This window comes from Mercenaria mercenaria, chromosome 10 (genome assembly GCF_021730395.1).
Source record: "Mercenaria mercenaria strain notata chromosome 10, MADL_Memer_1, whole genome shotgun sequence".
Lineage (NCBI taxonomy): Eukaryota > Metazoa > Mollusca > Bivalvia > Venerida > Veneridae > Mercenaria > Mercenaria mercenaria.
In genome coordinates this window covers 36,052,259-36,075,307 of record NC_069370.1, presented here as the reverse complement: position 1 = coordinate 36,075,307, position 23,049 = coordinate 36,052,259, and the positions used below count along the sequence as shown (strand labels likewise).

The 23,049-nt window shown below is 35.6% G+C and overlaps 1 protein-coding gene across 1 annotated transcript in view; it reads right to left on the bottom strand.

The window, feature by feature from the left end:
* LOC123559381 (uncharacterized) overlaps positions 1-23,049 on the bottom strand; it is an 85,179-nt gene that overhangs the window by 15,443 nt on the left and 46,687 nt on the right. Inside the window, exons 32-46 of the mRNA XM_045351121.2 lie at positions 20,160-20,327; positions 19,740-19,826; positions 19,162-19,275; positions 17,978-18,116; positions 17,256-17,389; positions 16,718-16,936; positions 15,558-15,809; positions 14,726-14,853; positions 13,284-13,486; positions 12,022-12,152; positions 11,043-11,159; positions 10,085-10,225; positions 9,520-9,691; positions 6,877-7,116; positions 6,396-6,552 (exon numbers count right to left, since the gene is read on the bottom strand). Coding sequence (XP_045207056.2) covers positions 6,396-6,552; positions 6,877-7,116; positions 9,520-9,691; positions 10,085-10,225; positions 11,043-11,159; positions 12,022-12,152; positions 13,284-13,486; positions 14,726-14,853; positions 15,558-15,809; positions 16,718-16,936; positions 17,256-17,389; positions 17,978-18,116; positions 19,162-19,275; positions 19,740-19,826; positions 20,160-20,327 — 2,402 coding nt within the window. The remainder of the gene's footprint in view (positions 1-6,395; positions 6,553-6,876; positions 7,117-9,519; positions 9,692-10,084; positions 10,226-11,042; positions 11,160-12,021; positions 12,153-13,283; positions 13,487-14,725; positions 14,854-15,557; positions 15,810-16,717; positions 16,937-17,255; positions 17,390-17,977; positions 18,117-19,161; positions 19,276-19,739; positions 19,827-20,159; positions 20,328-23,049) is intronic.

Here is a 23,049-nt window from a genome sequence, read left to right as displayed (position 1 = left end):
GGGACAATGACCTGTAGAAAACAAAATTTTATTAGTAGAACGGGACGTTTAAAAGTGGTTAGGAGAATATTGCTGACGACTTGTGGCATAAACATGAAAAATAACGTTCAACCACGTTCTATAAATTAAAGAGCTCCTTGATACGGCATCACAATTCAGTGTCCAATTTCTTCAATACGATAGGAATATCATATGTACAGTTTTTATACATTCGTAGGAAGGTGTAAAATGTATTAAATGGCGGTAAACGTTGAACCAATGGTAATCACGAGTTGTATTGATTAATTGTGTGTGATATGACAGAGACAAGATGACGGTGGGCCGCGTTTGGGGTACTGAAGTTACCCAGGAGACGACAACTAAATAGTGTGCATGTCCTGAAATCGGTGATTTAGACTTTCGCATTGAATATGTTCATATCCATCATATTTTCAAATTTTAGCAAAATAGGACCAGAAATAAAGAAATGAGAGCACTTTCCCGCGTATTTATTGAACACCCCTCGTAGTAATGTGTGTAATTATGCAACTAATATGTTACATGTATTAGGTTAAATCACTATTTACGCATTATTTACACATACATAGTTACAATGCATATCAATTACAATCAAGGATTGAGTAGAAAGCTTTAAACTTATTTTATATTTCATTTGATACGTGTAACTAAAATAAAATGTCTTATATACAGTAACAATAGTTCCATTATGCCTGCACCTAAATCCTTGTATTGTCTTAAGGTGTTATACTCTTTTATTTTGAAAATAAGAAAAGCTAAAAAAAAATGTAAATAGGATGTGATATCTGAATATAAAAAAAATTACTTGAAAACAATATATTAAAATTAAAATAGGAATCCTTAGATGGTAGAACAAAGGAATAGAAAGAAAGCTATTCTGACACTTGTTTAGAACGATGGCAGAAAGATGGGGGAATCATTGTAAGTGATGGGATATGTAGGTTTGATGACTGAACTGAATGAATCATTAGAGAATTTGAGATTTCAACCTTCGCCTTCCCCTTCAACGTCTCTTGCGAAGTTAACGTATAAAGTTGAAGTTCGGTTAAAATTCCTTGAGATTTCAAACTTTAGAATGGATCTTACTTCTTTTAATCCGCCCATTCAATTTATCTGTAATTATGATCGTTTTTCTCGTGCATTTTGATATCAATTGTCCGAAAGTGCAGGACTTTTACAAGAGGCTTTAGAAATGAAAATTAAATAAAAACATTTCAATTAACATAATCATCGCATGGATATTAGTCCGATTACAAAAACAAAACAAAAAAAAAAAAAAAAAAAAAAAAAAAAAATATATATATATATATAAAATGTCTGTATACAATACATGATTGTAAATCATACATGAGAGGAAATAAAAATGATAACCATATCAACGTATTCTATTGCTGATGGTGTTCTTGAAAGATATTACAGAAAATATTTTTTAAACAAAAACATGAGACATTAACTACAACAAATGCATTTCTCGATATACTTTGAAGTAAAATATATGACATATAAAGCAAACACAAAAGGCTGTTGACTAGTATTTCATAGTTTTTCTTAAAGTTGTTTTTAACTTTGAATTGGTACTTTGTACATCGAATTCTTTAGAAAACGCGTTTTACTTGTAGACTGTTCCTGTTGAAAATCTAACCTTTTAAAAGATATGTTGATAACATGAGCCAATATACAAAATTTATGAATACATTTAACAATCGATTAGAAGCAAATGTAAGATACTCTCGTGATACCATACGTTTTGGCATCATGACCCTCAGTTTGACCCTGTATAATGCGAAACTCTCAGACAGCACAATATAATCGTGCCAAGTCACCATGTGTCTAGCGAAACAGTCAAGAACTGCTAGGTGGAGACGAAAATTGTCGCACAAAATAACATGTGGGCATATACACGTATTTGTTTGAATATACTATTTCATAAGTAAAGCATGTGCAGATCAAAGAATTTTGGTTAGAGGGACACCAGCGGGGTCACCCATTCAGGGGGAGGGGGAGGGGGGGGGGTAGTCACACCGAGTTTCAAGACCGATTTTCTTTGTAAAATGTAAGAATCAAAGGGGGATTGACCCAAATGCCAAATGTAAAGAATGGAGCTATCCCATACGGCTAACAGGAAACCTCTCGCATCATGATATCATAGATCTAAAATTGTCTAATACTTCAAAAAAATGCCGTCTTACTAGGACCATTTTGTTTATAATTAAAACGCAGTTGTCATATTAAGTGTCCGGCAGAAACGGATTGATTTTACTTGGAAGTTAAAATAAAATGTTCCACCAAATGATAATCGCGCGTTATCATTCATTTTTCAAGTAAAATGACTGTCATGCAATTTGCCTCCACCCTGATTTCAGTCTTTGATGCCGTGTATGTGGACAGAGTAGATGTACAAAGACTGAAGTTTTGACTTCCGTGATATCACATCTTCGGACGTTCAAAACTTCACTTCTTACGACAAAAATACCCATCTTGTATAATCAATACCGCCTCAGGACACAAATATGCCGTAGAAGTTAAAGTTTGAAAAAAATCTCAAAGTTTCTCAAAAATAGTTGATAACTTAATACTTCCAGGTTCAATTCAATGTATTTAGTTAAAATCATTAGCCAAACAAAACTTCAATATTCTTATACTTATTGATAGTGTTTCACATCAAATTTAGTCCAGTAATACATATGGATAATCGAATAACTTAATAAGCAGAAATCCTGAAACTAAGCTTTTTATTTCACATAGTAATAAAACGAAGTCTTAGACTTACTTGAAATTACATGGAAAACTTTAGTAGCAACGTCTGATATAAATAAAATACACGCATATTATTGACGTTTTACCCCAAATATATATGAGAGACGTTGAAGGGGAAGGCGAAGGTTGAAATCTCAAACTCTCTAATAAAAACTTTAGGACGTCAATGGTTGAGACTTTGTGTCGTATGTGTAAATCTGTAGACATATAGAAAGGTGATGTGTTAGCTTTACCTGAAAGGCCAGCTTCATCTAATAAGAATGTGCAGAGAAAGTGAAAGTTGTTGTTTCGTTTCGAAGTCACGTTGTCCAGTAAAGCGTAGGCAACTGAAAAAAGGTGTCTTCAGTTTCTACATATTTTGTCTTTTATACGTTTAAGAAATTAAATTCTCCTAAACTCAGCTAATCTCCATTGTAATGGGTCCGTAGACATTTTTATATACTTGTTATTTAATAGTACTTTGGGGTCTTTTGTTCGCTTGGGAACACATATGAAATATTCAAAATATTAAATGTAGCACCAAGAAGTACAACCTGTTGTTTTTCCTTTGAATATACAATCATTACATAAGTCAAGGAGTTGACATGTAATACCAGCCAAATTCACTTCGATGCTATATGCGGTCGAACGGATTTGAGATATCATAAAGGACTGCATGCACTTCTTTCCTTTCATCATGAGTATTGTAGATAGGTACAGCTGGTTAGATGTAAAGTCCTTAGACATAAAAAACAAGTAGTATTGAGACCTTGTGTACAAAGCTAAAAAGAGATACATGTTTACATTTGGACGTATCTGTCGGGATATTCTTTTTGGAAGCGATACATGTTAAGTTCCAGTATGATGATACTTTATCTATAGATGGAGACCGATTGCAAAGGTTACATAGCAAATTTGCAAGTTCTGTTGAGAGCTGCTATTTATCATTTATTTTGACAGGCAACCTAACATAATGATTTCAGTAGTGCTGTTACTGCGTATTCTGTAATATTAATGTCAATATTAGATTAGGGCCATCTTGATTGAGATCCATGAGTGGAATTATCTATTTTACCTTTTTTCTCATGTATTTTATTGACTTGAATTATACAATTAAGTTAGGTCAGACTGTACTACTAGTATTATTGACATTATGTAGTATGTGTTTGTTTGAGTTAAGATTTTCCGTCTATTACGTTAGATGCATACTATTCTTACTTTATCATGGTCTACTAAGTTAGCAATGACAACTGTTGAGCCCATAAGTGAAGTTATGATAGGTGATGTCATATGTGGAGATCCTAATTCAAACATTCAATCAATGTTTGGTATATATTATTGCTCTCTATATTTGAAATTGTAATTTTGTTCGCTTTTTCTCTCTCAGCTTCTTTACCATACTCAATGGCTATTTGTCTATATTTCTTTTATTATATTTTTTGTACTTTTCAAAAGAAAATGGTACTTTTCTATTTGTTGATGTAGATCTACGTCTTTTTCTAGGTAAAGTAGTTAGTTGTTTTTTCGTATATGTGATGTTTCTTTTACATATTCTGGAACAATCCTGCTTGTGCTTCTTTTGTATTTAGATTAGCTTTCTGGTCAGAGACCACCAATTCAAAAAAGTACAGGGAACTTACTGGGAATGAGGTAAGTGTATACCTGGGAATAAGGTAACATCTGTGCGTTCTGATTGGTCAGTCATGTAAACAAACCCAGGAAGTGATTATTTTTTCAAAATTGATATTTTTTCACTGCATTTACAGTATTTTATTATACATTTTGACAAAATTTGCTACATTTTATGTGTATTGAAAAAAAAGTTTTATCAAACGAATTTCTCCCGCCATGTCAATGATGTAAACAGGGGGTCATCCCATTCACACGAAAATTACTTAAATAAAGTATCACTATTTATATGTTTTTCGTCCGATATTTTGGTAGAACTAAGATAGTTCTTGAAAAACTTGTAATTAGATATACATGTTTCGATGTATGGAAGGCCGTACACGCCATAATGTTACAATGTAAGTCTATGGGAAAACAATTGGTGGTCTCTAACCTATATAGAGCTAAAACATGACTTTCGTCGGAAGTCTTCACAGGTATTGTAAACAGCCACAAATCTGTTGTAAATGATGTAGAAAGACGTTTTCGTGCAAAAATAAGCGTGAAATTTGATTTTTTTTTTTAATTGGCCTCTTTCTTTAATAGGTGTGCCCATTTTTATCTGAGCTTTTTGGACAAAAAGGAACATTTTTATCTCTGTAATGTTAGAGAATGATCAAAATTATTAGCCCTTATTTCTATTTTTTACGGAATGAATCGTATTTTCAGCTTCCAAGTCAAATCAAAAGCAAACAACTGAAATTTCCACGAAAAATTGCAATCTGACGACGACAGGGACTGAGTCTGGGCATATAAATCGAAAGGGGGTGATCTCAGTAAACTGTCCATATCTTTCTTAAAACTGAACATTTCTTGTTGAAACTTTGTAAGACATTTGGTATTGGATCATGTTTCACAATATCACTGGAAAATGTGACACGAAACATTCATCTATAGGTCAGAGACCACCAATTCAAGAAAGTACAGGGAACTTACTGGGAATGAGGTAAGTGTATACCTGGGAATAAGGTAACATCTGTGCGTTCTGATTGGTCAGTCATGTAAACAAACCCAGGAAGTGATTATTTTTTCAAAATTGATATTTTTTCACTGCATTTACAGTATTTTATTATACATTTTGACAAAATTTGCTACATTTTATGTGTATTGAAAAAAAAGTTTTATCAAACGAATTTCTCCCGCCATATCAATGATGTAAACAGGGGGTCATCTCATTCACACGAAAATTACTTAAATAAAGTATCACTATTCATATGTTTTTCGTCAGATATTTTGGTAGAACTAAGATAGTTCTTGAAAAACATGTAATTAGATATACATGTTTCGATGTATGGAAGGCCGTACACGCCATAATGTTACAATGTAAGTCTATGGGAAAACAATTGGTGGTCTCTAACCTTCTGGAAAAATTTGTGTCAATATTTCGGATACCAAATTTTGATATGCTTTACACTGCTTTTTTAGGTGGAAATCTAATGTATTGTTGTTGCCGGAAGTCAAGTTTTTATTATAATATTTCAGCATTATAAACGCCCTTTACATTCCGTATATAACGGGGTAAGCCGAAATCAGAAATGGATGATGCGTATTTAAACGAAATTTAGCGAGTCATTACGGGTCGATTATAACGTAAAACATGACATGATAGTAAAAAAATAAGATTGTTTCAAACAATAAAAGTTCCCTACCGGAAGTGGCATTTGTTATATTTGCTGCCAAGGAAAACGCAATTTTGAATTGAAACTTACTTGAATAACCGATCAAACATACGTTTAGGATAATATATTTTGAATGCTAATTATGGATACTCAGTATATCTTTTGTGGCTGAAGGATGGACAACCAGACGGACGAAAGAATAGATAAAGGGACAAAACGAAATGAGCCGCTTGCACAAGATGTTAGGGAACAGTCAAGCAAATAACAAGTAGTAAGGACAAACAAAATATTGGTGTATTTACAATGGTTATATTAACAACTCTACGTGATTAATAAAACTCAACAAACCAGTACCTGTGAAATAACGGGTGTTGCGCCGGAAAGATAAATATCATTGTATATGTCCCTTATGTCATTATCCACAAGTTTTTCATCGTACAAATTCACTTTGCTTATTCTTCCAATGAATGGACTAGAGTTTGCAGATTCACTGCCAAGAACAACATAACCCCTGAAAAGTTGCAAAGAGCAAAGTAATTACCACATAGTTTGCTAGCAGTATAAATTTACTTATTAAAACGCATAAGATATCGTTATTTGTCGAATGAAATTATATTCACGATAGTATTCCTAGTAATTCCATCTACATGAACTTTATACAGAAATATTTTGTATGCGGTGTGTAACACCATGGTATACGGCAACAGACAATGTCGTGTAGATAGCTCTACCATACAATGATATAACGAATATATATTATGGTATGGAAAATTGTACATTTTCTTGAAACATAAAATGAGTTGAAGTCAACTTTGCACAGGAAAAATAAACATACCAATCTGTGAGTCTCCTACTTGCAGCAAAAATTTCTTCTTTGTGGTATTGACCATTCAAATAGAGCGTGAGGTAGCCATTGAAATTATTCCAAGACACAGTCACGTGATGCCACAATCCGTTCTCAATATCGTATTCGTCGAATGGAAGTTCGACGGACAACAGACCACGTGACATATCAAATCTTACTCCTGTTCTACCAACTCGAATGCGGTATGTCCACTCGTCTATTGAATGTTCGCTAAAATGTACAAAAAGTCTTTTGACTTGATAAGATCACAGGTGTTTGAAGCTCTACCAATGAAATATATATGCAGGTTAGATCTCTTGAAGTAGTGTATTAGGTGGGTGGGATATGGTAATGGTATATTTATTGATAGAGCTTCAAGCGCCTGTGATAAGATACAGCCGTATAACTTTTACGGTATACAGGCTTTTTGTCTTTAAAATCTTATAAGTAAAATCATGGTTAGGAGTATGGTACGTTATAAGTTTGATAGCGTTGACTGCGGCGTTGTATTCCTTCCATGGACTGACCTGTAATTGATCGCTTTCTCGATTAAATTTTTACTCAGTTTGCATGTCTCTAAAATTGGCGGAAACATACGCTGCTTTGTCCACTGCTTCCAGGGATCCTACTTTGTTCTTTTTTTACGAGATAAAATATACTATAATAAATAAGAATTAAGTATGTCAATTCAACTTTCAATTTCAATTTTCTCGTTACACCTTGACTGTCTTGGCCACACCTTCTTATCGTTACGTTGAAATTGGATGCGTATATTTACACTGAACTCCCCAATATTATGACAGTACTTTTGCCAAGTAAAACTAAATCCGACTAGAGCTTAGTTATAGCCCTGGACAAGAGGTGTCCGCAAAAGTTCAATATTTTTAGACACATGTCACCCTTCCTGAAACTGACCTTTTAGGCAGGACAGATATTACTATTATACGAGGGGTGTTCCAAAAGTAATGTCACTTGCATCGGTTTTCCTATACTGCAAATGTTCTGATCATTTTAACTTGCTCTGCCCTTCAAAATACTCTCCGTCAGCCTGAATACACCTTTTGAGCCGGTCAATCCTCTTTTGGAAGCATTGTTCATACTCTTCTATGGGAACACCCATCAGATACTGATAAACAGCAGATCCAAGGGCATTTCTCGATTCGTATCTCTTTCCAGATAGATGATATTTAAGTTTGGGAAACTGAAAATAGTCGCAGGGGGCCAGGTCTGGCGAAAACGGAGGGTGTGGAAGGACGGTGACCTTCTCTGACTCCAAAAACTCGGTCACAATGCGTGCCTTGTGAGCGGGTGCATTATCATGCAAAAGTCGGAGGTACCTAAGTTCTGTTTTGGGGCGGCGACTTTTGAACTAGTTCTTCAATTTTCTTAGAACAACTTTTTTATAGAATTTTCCTAAGACCGTACTGCCTTTTGGTACCGGAATTTGAATGATTGGACCCTTATGAGTGAAAAAATACATACAAAACCTTCTTCACCGTTCGTATTCGTTTGGCAATACTTGAGCGTCTCGCATTTTTGCTGACCCAAATTCGGTTGGAATACTTCCGCTTTGGTTCAAAATAATAAACCCAGGTTTCATCACCAGTAACTATATTATCAAAAACCTTTTTGCTGTATTTTGGGTACATGTTCAGAAGTTTTGTTGCCATTGTTACACGGGTCCTCTTTTGTTCATCTGTTAACCAATGGGGTATCCATCTTGCATTTATTTTTCTAAGTTTTAGGTGTTTCTTCAAAATCCCATGAACTCGTGCTAATGACAAGATTGTTATTCGGGCCAATTGCATTACGGTGAATCGGGCATCCTTTTTTAGCAAATTGAGGATTTTTTCCATGTTACCTTTCGACGTAGTTGTTGCAGGACGATCTGTGCGAGCAGCATCTTTGAGCTGCTGCTGTCCGGTCCTAAATTTAGCTACCCACCTGCAATTAGTCCTGTTAGACATTTGTCCCTCCCCATAAATGTCTCACACCTCACGGTGAATATCTACAAGCTTCATGCCGAGTAGCGACCTACCTTTTATGTAGGCCCTAATTTCAAGCACATTTTCAGCTCTTTTCCCAGTCATTTTGTGTAAAGTGTAATGAATACGCTATAAAGCAATGTACACTGTACCAAAGTCAGTGAACGTGTGAGCGCGATATTTACCTATGTTACGATTCAGTGATCATTCTATCGACACGAGGTGGTTTTGTGTACACATGACACGATTTCCGCGAAATAAAACACAAACGACATTATTTTTGGAACACCCCTCGTAGTGATATATTTTCATATCAAGTGTGAATAAAATCGGATTAAAGGTTGCAAGTTAAACTATTGCCCGGACATAATTCATGGATCATTGAATCCCTCCTGACGTTGAACGTTTATATAGGATGACAAATTATATGTACTACATTCCGCAATGTTGTGATGAGTTTGTATACACAGTTATGACCTGGACAAGAAGGTATCCGGACAGGGGCAGACAAACAGACAGGAAGACGAACAAATTGGTTACTGAATGGTTTCCGGGCCACAATATGAGACCCTCAAACATCTAAGAACTAAAACAAGATGCTTTAAGAACAAGACCACACAAGATCAACGACAACAACATGCAGAGTTACCTTTCCTCAACACCATACATGGTCACGATGGCATCAGGTGTGTTCAGCACAGTAAGTCTTACCCAAAACACAAGGGTAAATGCAGACGCGTTTAGTGAATACATAGCATGATTTATTTCTTCACGACAATCATTTGGTGGCAGTATTATGTAGTCGAAATTTTTAGAAGAATCTGCAAACATCAAAAACGCCTTTAGCATCATGATAATTTTGCTAAAGATACTGTCTAATAAAGCTATTTTTTCTGAAACTTAGTATTTACTTATTTGAAACGTTAGCAAAGACTTACTACCACAGTGCTAATATAAGTTAATAATACGATACAAGCATATATACAAGACTTATATTTGGTTCTAGAAAAAATATGCTTAGTAAAATCATATTCAGACAGCCTAAGTGTTTTTAACTGAATGCCGTGTCTTTCCCGTCTTAATCGGTAATGTATTTAATACAAATATATCTCGATTTAATCATGTCTGGAAAATACAATGAAATTAGTATTATTATATATACATATTTAACTGAAATCAAATACTTCCGCAGATTTTCAATGTAACAGATTTACCCTTTTCACAGTTCTCCCCGACTTTATCATCTAGGCAGACACAGTGCGCGGTATTTATATCATCCATGCAGTACGAGTTCTGTGGACAAGATGTGGTGGAACATTCGTCTATGTTGATGCTACAATCATCACCAGCAAATCCTATAGCAAATGGAAAAAGATTCGAGATGTACATGTTTGGATTTCACAAACTATTATCATTTCAATCGCGTGTACAATAGCTAAACATTTAAATGGGACCTATACCGATTCCGGTCCGTCTCGATGGGTCGGTATTACGGTAGGATGTTTATTTAAAACCATCGAAAAAGACCAAAGGTTTCGAATCCCATGGCATTTGTACCTGCAAGTTGCTTTCTGTGCGAGCTGTATCAGATGCATTGGTCAGATGAGAACCGGCTATTGCGAAAAAGACCAAAGCTTTCGAAATCCCATGGAGGCATTTGTACCTTGCTTTCTGTGCGTGCTGTATCAGATGCATTGGCCAGATGAGAACCAGCTATTGCGAAAAAGACCAAAGCTTTCGAATCCCATGGAGGCATTTGTACCTTGCTTTCTGTGCTAGCTGTATTAGATGCATTGGCCAGATAAGAACCAGCTATTGCATTACATAAACCCAAAGGGACATTTTCTAAATGAAAGTTGTTTTCTTTTTGCCTAACTGGTCGATGGTATACCAGTATACGTAGTTCATAGATCTTCCAATCTCAGTTATGTTGAACACTAGCATAATGAGCGGGCTTCTGACTAACCTCTACAAAATTCTTATCTTGTGGAACCTGGATTTTTTGACAATCCTAATCCTGCCAGGGGCTAAGGTAAAATGATTATGTAATCAAACTTACAGGAACTGTGGACAACATGTAAAATGCAGATACATGTTTGCGAATGCACAGGAGTCACATATGGTATTAAACAACAACAGTGCTTTAAACAAGTTCACTGACAAAAGTCATACCTGGTACACAAGTACAAACAACACCAGTATTTTCAACAATCTCACAGGTGCCACCATTTTTACAGGTATTGTCGGCACAATACCAGAGCAATGTCTCACAACTATCGCCAGTGTAGCCTGCAATGAAATGTTTTTGACTGAGACATAGACTTATTAAACTGAGATGACCCTTCGTCCATTTTTTACATAGAGCATTTTAAGTGAAAGATCAGTAATAAAAACATCAATTGTTCAATGGAACTAATATTCATAAATAACAAAGTGATTTTCCACAGTTATATAGCTCATTTTTTAAAGCATGTTATTTATAGACAATGTTAAAATTATGTTGTGTAATAATCACTTCAAAGAAAATTATCAAAATAGCATAAAAATAGAGCAACTGATTCTTTTTTAAAGTTCTGAAAATAGGCGAATGGAATACTGTTGTCAGCTTTTTACGCACCATCGTCGTATTTCTGATTAATCAGTGTATTTAATGAACGTATGTTTATATCTGCATCCTTTAAAACCTTTTTAAATAAATGATTTATACATGACTTCTCGAAGTACAGATTTACTTTGGTCACAGGTATCTTGAATACCATCAATGCTGTATATGATACTTACTTTGTTCACAGGTACACTAAACACTGTCATTGTTATAAGTGACATCTACCTTGTTTACATGTACAATAAACACAGTCAATGTTGTATATGATACTAACTTTGTTCACAGGTACACTATACACTGTCTCTGTTATAAATGACATCTACCTTGTTCACATGTACAATAAACACAGTCAATGTTGTATATCACACTTATCTTGAACTTGTACATTTAAACCAATTCAATGATGCATGACGCTTACAATAATAATAATATTAATATTAAAAATCTTGTTCACAGGTCTATTTCACACCATCAGTGTTGTATATGATATACATATCTCGTTCACAGGTATATTTAACACAAGTCAATGTTGTATATGGCATTTACCTTGTTCACAGGTGCATTTAACACCGTCAATGTTGTCTTCGCACGTGTTATTTTCCCCTACACAAGGCTTACTTCTCTCACACAGATCATACCTCACTTCACACGTAGGTCCTGTGAAGCCGTGGACACAGCTGGAATAAATTCATCCCATTTTAAATATAAATATTGAAACAAAGTAAGTAGTAAATAAATCTATAAAAAAGTCGTTTTTAACTCAAAGACGTCATTTTCTTAACAAGCTCAAAACATAACGTATCTATACGTACACGTAATGTATCGCAATTTCAAGTCCCTAATTTTAACTAACTACTTGTTCATACAACTTTGTTGTTTTGGCTTGTTTCATGTTATATGTTTGCAGACACTACTTTCATATTGCGTTCTCAATCGAATTATTTTTTCATTGCACATTGTTGAAATATTTTGCAAGTAACAGATTTGCTAATCCTTCCCAAAGAAATGGTGAAAAAAGCTTTTTTTAAAGTTTCCTGAAGTTTTTCATTTTTCGTTAACATTTTCAATTAACAAATATTTTCCAGAGTGATGAGACATTGCTTTTTCTCAGTCGTTTCGTTAGCGGTAATAAAGTTCCTTAATATAGGTCACAATACGGTAAAGAGTTATCCCTATATATTCTATATAAAACTGATATTTTTTTAAACAGCTAACAAACAGCTAGACCCATTTCAGAGAACAAATCTTTACATCATTTTAAAGAGTTATGATAAAACTAATATAAAATGAAGAGAAAAATAGAAGTCGTGTATCTTCTAAGAGAGATTTCTCTTGTCACATTTGCTTACAGTAAAATCACACCAAAATCACACTGCTGAGACTTGGAAGTACTACTCATACTAAAATCGAGTTTCATTTCACCAAATACAACCTACTCTCCCATTTTGTCAAAAAACATCCTCAATGACATTTAAACGGAAACTAGCTTTAATTTAGACCTCTGTTGCCATGCCGGATGAAAAATTAGTGTTTAAAAACCTGTCCGCCATTGCGCGACTAGACCAGATGGCTCCCGCGCTGGTTCATTTACTGTGGTTAGGCCTATAAAGACTACCACTCGAATACACTTTGAACTATAACCTATATGGGATTTACTAATACTTTATAAAACAACGTCTTTTTCCCTTAGTTACATATGTATGCCAATTCCAGACATATGATATTCTAACTTTTAACCATTTTACTGTGTATATAAAAGGCTGATTAATTTGCATATTCTAAAAAGACAAAATTCAGACACTCCTTACATGCAAACGTAACTGCTACTTGTACTGATACATTCGCCGCCATTCTCACACTCTTGTCCTGTGATGCAGTTATTTTTAACTGTTTGACAAGCGTCTCCTGACCAGTAATCTGAACACGTGCATTCTGTCAAACCAGGCCTTACTGGATTTGCGCATGTGCCGCCATGTTGACACGGAAAACTATCGCATGTTGGGATTTCAATCTGTAAACAGAACAGGTAGGATACAACATAGAAAAGACATTACTCATGCGTAAATACATAACAAAAGTGCACAGTATGTATACGAGCACAATACAACTATCACAGACATTGATTTACGGAGATAAGCGGGATAATAACTTTGACCTTCAAGTGTGACCTTCGCCTTAAAACTAGCGACCTGGGTTGTGCACTCCGCATGTCGTTTAGATGAGGTTAATAAATGGTGCTGGTTTTATGAAAATCCTTCCAGTGAATGACTATTCGAGCCAGTTGATCTCTGACCTATATGTAACTGACGGAAGGACGTGCGGAAAACTGATCCGGCCTAACGAACATGCATGACTACGGGGTATAAGAAAACATTTACAATTTAACATTTGACACAGAGTAAAAATACATAAACAATGACTTCAAATGCATCTAGATATTCATAAAGTGTCATATATATCACAGAGTATGATTTATCTACAGCTAGTACACAAGAAAAACGTCAAAAACTAGAGCTATCACTAAAGGTGATGAATGTACCCCCGCATACACTGACACAGTACATTGCAATCTGACGCACACTAGATTGCATAATTATGTGGACTGTATGTATACAGACTGTATGTATACGATATAGTAACAAAAAACAAAGTCCCATAACTATGCAGAATATTTATCTAAAAGAACGTAACATGCACTATGCATAAGTAGGGTGGTACTGATCACTTTTGTGAAGTTTCATTACATTGTGTGCAAGGGTTCGGAAGATTAGGCGCGCACAATATTGCATATGCAGACTGTATGTACATAATATGTTTTCAAGAAACAAAGTTCCATCATTCTGCAATTTTTTGTTGTTGAAAGAACCTAACATGCCCCATGCACAACTATTGTTGTTACTGATCACTTGTGTGAAGTTTCATTAAATTGTGTCAAGGGGATGAGGAGAGATGGTGCGCACAAGATTGTGTCTATGTATATAGTATAGTAACAAAAACAAAGTCCCGTAACTCTGCAATTTTTTTTTCTAAAAGAACCTAACATGTCCCAAGCACAACTGCTGTTGTTACTGATCAATTGTGTGAAGTTTCATTAAGTTGTTTCAAGGGGATGAGGAGAGATGGTGTGCACAAGATTGTGACTACGGACAGACAGACAACCTGAAACCAGTATACTCCCCCCCCCCCCTCCCCTTACAACTTTGTTGTCGGGGGGTACAAAAACTGTAAAATTGTAAAATCGCACATTTACCTCACAATGTGGCCCACTGAACCCTTCCCTGCAGTAGCACGTGTAGCCATCCAGCCGATCCGTACAATTAACAGTATTAGCCGACATACATGACGAGCAACCGTTCAGGTTGTCCTCACATGTTTTGCCTGTGAATGAAAAATCAGTCCTCTGGACATTTTTATGGCTTTGCTTCATTCTAGATCAAAAGAAACCGCGTAGCAATATTACACATTTGACATTTGTTCAAGGATAAGAAGTGAAATACCTCTTAAAGGAGCTTAAAATGAGACATTGCAAAACACACACACACACACACACACACACACACACACACACACAAACCACATATAAACCAAATTAAGCAAAATAAGGGTGGGGGTGGGGTAATAAAAGACCGGTTTTTTGACTTCATGTTTTTCAAAACTAGACACTGAACAGCATAAAACTTGAAATTTGAAGTACAAAATAATGTATTTCATGATTTCAAACTTCACAACTTCACAATTTTTTTTCCATCAGATGTGAAATCGTGCAGTATAAAGTCACGAATTTCACAATTTAAGTCTTCATTTTTTTGTGTGAAAACACAAACTTCATGATTTCATACATCACGATTTCAAACTTCATGAGAAATTTTAGAAAATCGTAAAGTTGTTAAGTGGGAATTCCTAAAGACACCACCGGATCGAAGGCAGTTTAAATTCTCATTTTATTGTATACGCTTAAACCTCATATTTGGCCTCTACTCTAGAAAAACAAACAGCGACAGACTGAAAACTGATTGTTGTTACTTTTGTAAAATTTCAAAGATGACAAGCGTAACGCGTCATTATCTATTTGAAATACTTACCTCCTGATCCAGCTACTGCGCATGAACAAGTAAAATCATCCACATCATCATTGCACGTGGCATTATTCTTGCACGGATGATAGACACAGTCGTCGACTGTCTGTTGACATTTAGTACCACCATAATCTGTGTTACAGCGGCACTTCAGATGGTAACCACCATCGTATGATATACACTGCCCGTCCGTACCACAATCGTAACCCGCACAATATTTCACTTCAGTGTTCAGTCTACATATACTGTAAGAGGGGTCTGAAGCGAACAATCACATCGAAAGTTTTTTTTTTGTACACGACAAGGAACCCGTTGTCAAACGGGATACCCGTATACAAAGGAATGTACCATGGACGTACTATGCAAGAGAAATAAACCCTTGCCACAGTTCTTCAACGATGATTTAACACACATATGAGCCGCGCCATGAGAAAACCAACATAATGGGCCAGCATGGATCAAGACCAGCCTGCGCATCCGCGCAGTCTGGTCAGGATCCATGCTGTTCGCTAACGGTTTCTCTAATTGCAATAAGCTTTGAAAGCGAACAGCATGGATCCTGACCAGACTGCGCGGATGCGCAGGCTGGTCTGGATCCATGCTGGTCGCAAAGCCACTATGTTGGTTTTCTCATGGCACGGCTCATATATATACTACATGATTGAAAAGTTGGCTGAAGAAAACCTGTGTTTCAGCAAGCTTTATTTTAGGCATAGGTGCATAAGTGTATGTATCTAGATGACTGGTTATTAAATATAGATTTACATACCACTTCAAATATATATATTGTATCTAATATGACTAAGAGAACGAATTTTATACTAATACAATACACTCAAATGACCTTGTTTCAAGATATAGATTAGATTAGCATCAGCTTTGATCTAAGTACCTATTTATCAATTTAGATTTTGACTATTGAAATGGACCTAGTTATTATGCACTGATTCGTGCAGAAATAAAAAAGTAAGATTTTTTTTCATGGATTCATATGGTTTCATGGCATAAAAAAAAAGAAAAATTGGCAAATAAATACATGTTCACAGAAAAAAGAATAAATAACATTAGATCGGGTCGATGAAAGGTCAATAAATATTGAAACGAATGACAGACCACAATACCAGTGTACAGTTTACGGCTAATCTAAAGCAGAAATGGTAGCTTACCAAAATACCATCCTACATTACAGAGACAGTATCTTGAGTTGTTGACATAATTATCTATACATCCCCGGCCAGCAGAACACGCCTCTGGCGAGCAGGTATCTCTATCATTTCTCTGCTGACAGTACATTCCAGTGTAACCAAATGGGCATTCACAGCTGAAAGAACCGTCTCCATCGACACAAGTTCCTCCATTTGTGCATGGGTTGGGGTCACATTCGTCTGTTAGAAAAGAAATTTAAGTAGCCACGTATCCATAGATATACCAAGCATGGTTTTATTTTGGATGCTGTTGCCTTTAGAAAAGTGTATATCAGGCATGGTGCTTTAAAATCTGCAAAATGGTGGATACTTTTCATGTGTTGTAATTTAAACAACATCGATACAATTCATGAACATATTTTGTTTCCAATCAGAGAAGTCTTGTAGCATAGACTTAAGTCAAGTTTTGGCGTTTGTTGACAAATTTATATTGATAAGAAGGTGCACAGAAAGAGCGCATAAAAACTTTTTACTGTACGATTTATCGTATATACTTTACCCATATTCACTTCACAGTCCACGCCCGAGAAGCCGGATGGACAGTTACAGACCCGATTAAAGGACCCTTGTGGCACACAAATACCGCTGTTATTACATGGAAATCGTAAACACGGAGATTGTGCATACTGGCAGCTGAAACGTTTGTCAACCAGTTATTATATTAGTTATGTACTATCTATATTTTATTACATTTAAACAACGGAATATTCTACTACATAATAGGTAATAATAAGCAGGTGTAGTATATAAATGTCACCCATATAAATCAAAATAAACGAGATCTGACGTGTGCTTGTTAAGAGAAAGAAAACCAAAATTGTTAAAAAAAATATGATTGTAGTGTGCAGATGTTTCAGTTAATTGAAGCATAATTAGCAATTGTATATATGAGAAATATTTAAAATAATCACTATTCATCAACGATATTAAAGACAAAACAAATAAAGTTTTTCAGTGGATCAAATGCAATGAAATTCAAATAAGCTTCGAAGAAATTTCTCAGTGTCGCATGCCCGTGGCCGTTGAATATAAATATGCGTCCATTTCAGTTGAACAAAAAAGCAAATATCTGATTAGCTACAAACATATACAAACTAAAAACTGCTTCGCAACAAAATGTATAAAACTTGCCGACGTAACTATTTTAGACATATCATATGAAAAAGTTTACATTAAAAAAGAAAACCTTTATCTGAGTTTTAAAGTGCATACATTTCTTACCTACTACCGAAATATCCCGAATGTGATGCACATGCGCAAAGATAACTTCCTTTCTGATCAATACATGTGCCATTATTTATACAGTCAGCATTCGTACAATGGTCCATGTCAATTTCACAATTTTTGCCAGAGAAAGGATCTAAAACCGTGTCAGAGAATGATAGAATATATGAGCCGTGCCATGGGAAAACCAACATAGTGGGTATGCGACCAGCATGGATCCAGACCAGCCTGCGAATCCCCGCAGTCTGGTCAGGATACATGCTGTTCGCTAACAGTTTCTCCAATTCCAATAGGCTTTAAAAGCGAACAGCATGGATCCTGACCAGACTGCGCGAATGCGCAGGCTGGTCTGGATCCATGCTGGTCGCACACCCACTATGTTGGTTTTCTCATGGCGGGCTCGTATAACATTAATAATACATAAACACTGAAATTGTTATTGTTGTATTTTCATAACACACTGTTGCAAATATCAAACTGACAAGCAAAATCTTGGCGCAGTCTCTTTGGTAGTTATTTCTTATATCTTTATTAGATTTAATAAAATTTGTGATTAACAGAGTCCGAGACTAATATAACAAACGACATGTTAGACATTAGATATAACATTATGAAAAGTCTGTAAAAAGATCCCTTGGAAGCATAGAATGATACCAAAAAAAAAAAAAAGAAAGAATAATAGCAGACTCGGTTTGATTGAGTTTGTTCACGAGAGGTAATAAAATATGCAACACCTCTCACGCCCCCTAGTACCGGCTTAAGTTGAACTCTATTACACATATGTTGAATGGACCCCATGCTCCCAAAGGACGAAAAATATAACAACACTGAATCCACTTAAAGATTACTGTTGTGATATTTAAACTGAAATATAAGTTGCATTATTAAATGAAATTTCCCACAAAAATGCAGTACCTTGCTTTGTTAGAAAAATATAATTATTAAATTTATAACACTGATATAACTGTGTTAAGCTTTAGCCTGTTGGCGGTAAGTGATTCTGCCTTTGCGGCCACTGCAGACAAGGAAGAGCCCGCAATGATATTCAGCCAGTAAATGTTCATTGAACGCCCCTTCAAATAATAAATGGTAATGCCAAACTTGAATAGACCAGTCCATTTTAATAGTCTAACACCAGTCCATTTTAGAAATTTACCAAAGTAAAGGTTAAAAATATTTACCCGGGCATGTACAGTTATATTCCGTAAGACTAAGGGGTTCACACTCTCCCCCGTTCAGACATGGACCAACATCACATGGAGTAACTGGTGTCTCACAATTCCTCCCAGTATATCCTGTTTGCACAGACATCACAAACATTTAAATAAAATAAAAATGTCTAATGCATTTCCATTTCTTTGCTAAAATGCAGGCATGGCAAAACTTAAACTCAACACTAAATTATTTCTACACTGGACAAAAACAGTTCCCTTTGAATATTTGAACACAAGCAAATCTGAAAATTTACCTAAATCTCGCGGCAACCAAACGAGGTCTGGTTTACGACGTTTTTCCTGATCTTTACTTAATAGGCATCTATACGTATGGTGTTTTGATCACAATGATACATGCTTTCTCAGGATTACGGCCAGTTTCGATTCTGCTGTTTCTTATTTCTTTGACTTGAATTATGGCACTGACATATTACAATTACACTGTATAATAACGATCTGAAGACACGTGTTATTGAATACGTTACTTATAATCATAGCAACTCGGGGCCTTTTTTTAACAAATAATATGGATAACAATGATATACCTGCTGTACAGTTGCAGAAGAAATCATGTCTGATCACCAAACACGTTCCAGAATGTAGACACGGATTGGCTTGACACTGTATTGGGACTGCATTTTTTCCAGAATAATTCAATATTAAAAACTGCACCTTAACATATGATAATAATCTAACATAACTTCCATATGAATTCTTTACAAGTGCATTTCATTTGGCATGTCTAAAATCAAAGCGATATCTCCACAATGTTTACGTTGTTGAAAAAAAAACAATATATTTAATGCTTCGTTAACATTTCATTTCATGAACATAAGTATCTTTTCATTCGATACGAGAAAAAATATTTCACAAGAAGAACTTGTATTCTATGATCATTACGTATTTATCAGTGTTGAATAAATCTTTTGCATTTGACAAATTGGCCTGTGGTGTAGTACACTTACATGCTTCTACACAGTCAGCAGAGCTGATAGATGCTGCATTCAGGGTTATCTCGTTGGAGAGACATTCTGTACATGTTGATGCCCTGGGCGCTGCCTGGAAGTAGTGCTTTGGACATGCATTACACGGCTCAAGACCGTCGTGCGAAAAATGTCCAACTTGACATGTGGCTGAAAATACAATTAGTAAAAAGTATTATTAAAAGAACAAACGAGCATCTAGCACAGATGTGAGCAGCATTTATCACACGTGTGGTGTCGCTGGAAATAAAATAAAGCCGTTACATAAATTTGACAATACACTAGTTTACGTCGTTTTAAGTACATGTATAGGAAACGTTTGTCGAATTGACATGGTCTATGACAGGTACAGAATGATGATATTGTGATACTTCAGCAGGAAAAACTTTCAAGTGATAAAAAGAATATTATATTGCTGTCTTTCCACATTGAATTTATCAAACTCGTTGAATAGAATTGATAAAATTCTCGGCAGAGTCTCGCAAGTCAATATTTTATATCAACTCGTTTAAAAAATTCAATATGAAAACACACTCGTATGATATCCCCTATTTTGTAACTTGTAAAAAAGAACATTCTTGCCCAGCACTGAAAGTCCCATACCGGAGGAGAAACACGTGTCACATCTGCTGTTATAAGAACCACATTTTTACAATGAAACTTAAAGACCTGCATATTGTTCCAATAACCTACATCTTCAAGACAGGTTTCAGAATGTTTGTCATGATAACCTCTAAGACAAGTTCGAATCTGGACCATTTGGGATCAAAAACTAGGTCACCCGGTCAAATCAAACGAAAAGCTTGTTAACACTCTAGAGGCTAAATTTTTTACCCTACCTTCGTGAAACTTGGTTAGAATGTTTTTTCTTGATGATCTCTAGGTCAGGTTTAAAATTTGGTCATATTGAGTCAAAAGCTAGTCACTAGGCTAGATCAAAGGAAAATCTTGTTAACACACTAGAATCCAGTTTAAGTTTGAAACTCATGAGAATTGGTCAGAATATTTTTCTTGATGACCTCTTGGTCAGGTTTGAATCAAGGTCCTGTGGAGTAAAAAAAAACTAGGTCACCCGGTCAAATCAAGGGAAAAGATTGTTAACACTCTAAATGCTACATTTTTGACCCTACCTTCATAAAAATTAGTCAGAATATTTGTCTTGATGGTCTCTAGGTCATGTTTGAAACTGGGTTATGTGGGACCAAAAATTAGGTCACTAGGCCAAAGCATAGAAAACTCTTGTTAACACTCTAGAGTCCGCAGTTTATGTTTGAAACTCATGAGAATTAGTCAGAATGTTTGTCTTGATGACCTCTAGGTCAAGTTTAAATCTAGGCCATGTGGGGTCAAAAACTAGGTCACCCGGTCAAATCAAACGAAAAGCTTGTTAACATTCTAGAGGCCACATTTATGACCTTATCTTCGTGAAACTTGGTTAGAATGTTTATCTTGATGATCTCTAGGTCAGGTTTGAAACTGGGTCATATTGAGTCAAAAGATAGGTCACTAGGCTAGATCAAAGGAAAATCTTGTTAACACTCTTGAGTCCACAGTTTAAGTTTGAAACTGTTAAGAATTGGTCAGAATGTTTGTCATGATGGCCTCTAGGTCAAGTTTGAATCTGGGTCCTTTGGAGTAAAAAAAACTAGGTCACTCGGTCAGGTCAAAGGAAAAGCTTGTTAACACTCTAGATGCCACATTTTTGACCCTGTCTTCCTAAAAATTAGTCAGAATGTTTGTCTTGATAGTCTCTAGTTCAAGTTTGAGACTGGGTTATGTGGGGTCAAAAACTACGCCAAATCATAGGAAAATCTTGTTAACACTCCAGATACCACAGTAAAAATTAGAAACTCGTGAGAATTAATGAGAATGTTTATCTTGATGACCTCTAGGTCAAATTTAAATCCTGGTCATGTGGGATCAAAAACTAGGTCAACCAGTCAAATCAAAAGAAAAGCTTGTTAACACTCTTGAGGCCACATTAAAGTTTTATGACACTCTCCTCCTGAAAATTGATCAGAAAGTTTGTCTTGATGATCTCTAGGACTAGATCGAATCTGTGTCATGTGGGGTAAAAAACTTGGTCACCCGGTCAAAACAAAGGAAAAGCATGTTAACACTGTAGAGGCAACATTTATGTCCCTGTCTTCGTGAAACTTGGTCTGAATGTTGATCTTGGTGATCTCTAGGTCAAGTTCAAAACACGGTCATGTGGGATAAAAAAAACTAGGTCACCTGGTGAAATCAAAGGAAAAGCTTCTTAACACTAGGGGCCACATTTATGACCCTATCTTCGTGAAACTTGATCAGAATGTTGATCTTGATGATCTCATGGCGAAGTTCGAAACACGGTCATGTGGGGTCAAAAACTAGGTCACCTGGTCAAATCAAAGGAAAAGCTTATTAACATTCTAGAGGCCACATTTATAATCCTATCTTCATGAAACTTGATCATAATGTTTGTCTTGATGATCTCTAAGTCAAGTTTGAAACTGGATCATGTGGTGTCAGATCAAAGGAAAATTTTGTTAACACTTTAGAAACAGCATTTTAAGTTTGAAACTCATGAGAATTGATCAGAATGTTTGGCTTGATGACATTTAGGTCAGGATTGAATCTGTGTCATGTGGGTTCAAAAACTAGGTCATTCAAATGAAAGGAAAAGCTTGTTAACACTCTAGAGGTCACATTTTATGCCACTATCTTCATGAGACTTGGTCAGAATGTTTGTCTTGATGATTTTTAGGTCAATATTGTATTTTGGTAATATCGGATTAAAAACTAGGCCATCTGATCAAATCAATGGAAAAGTTTGTTAACAATCTAGAGGCCAGATTTATGACCCTATCTTCATGAAACTTGGTCAGAATGT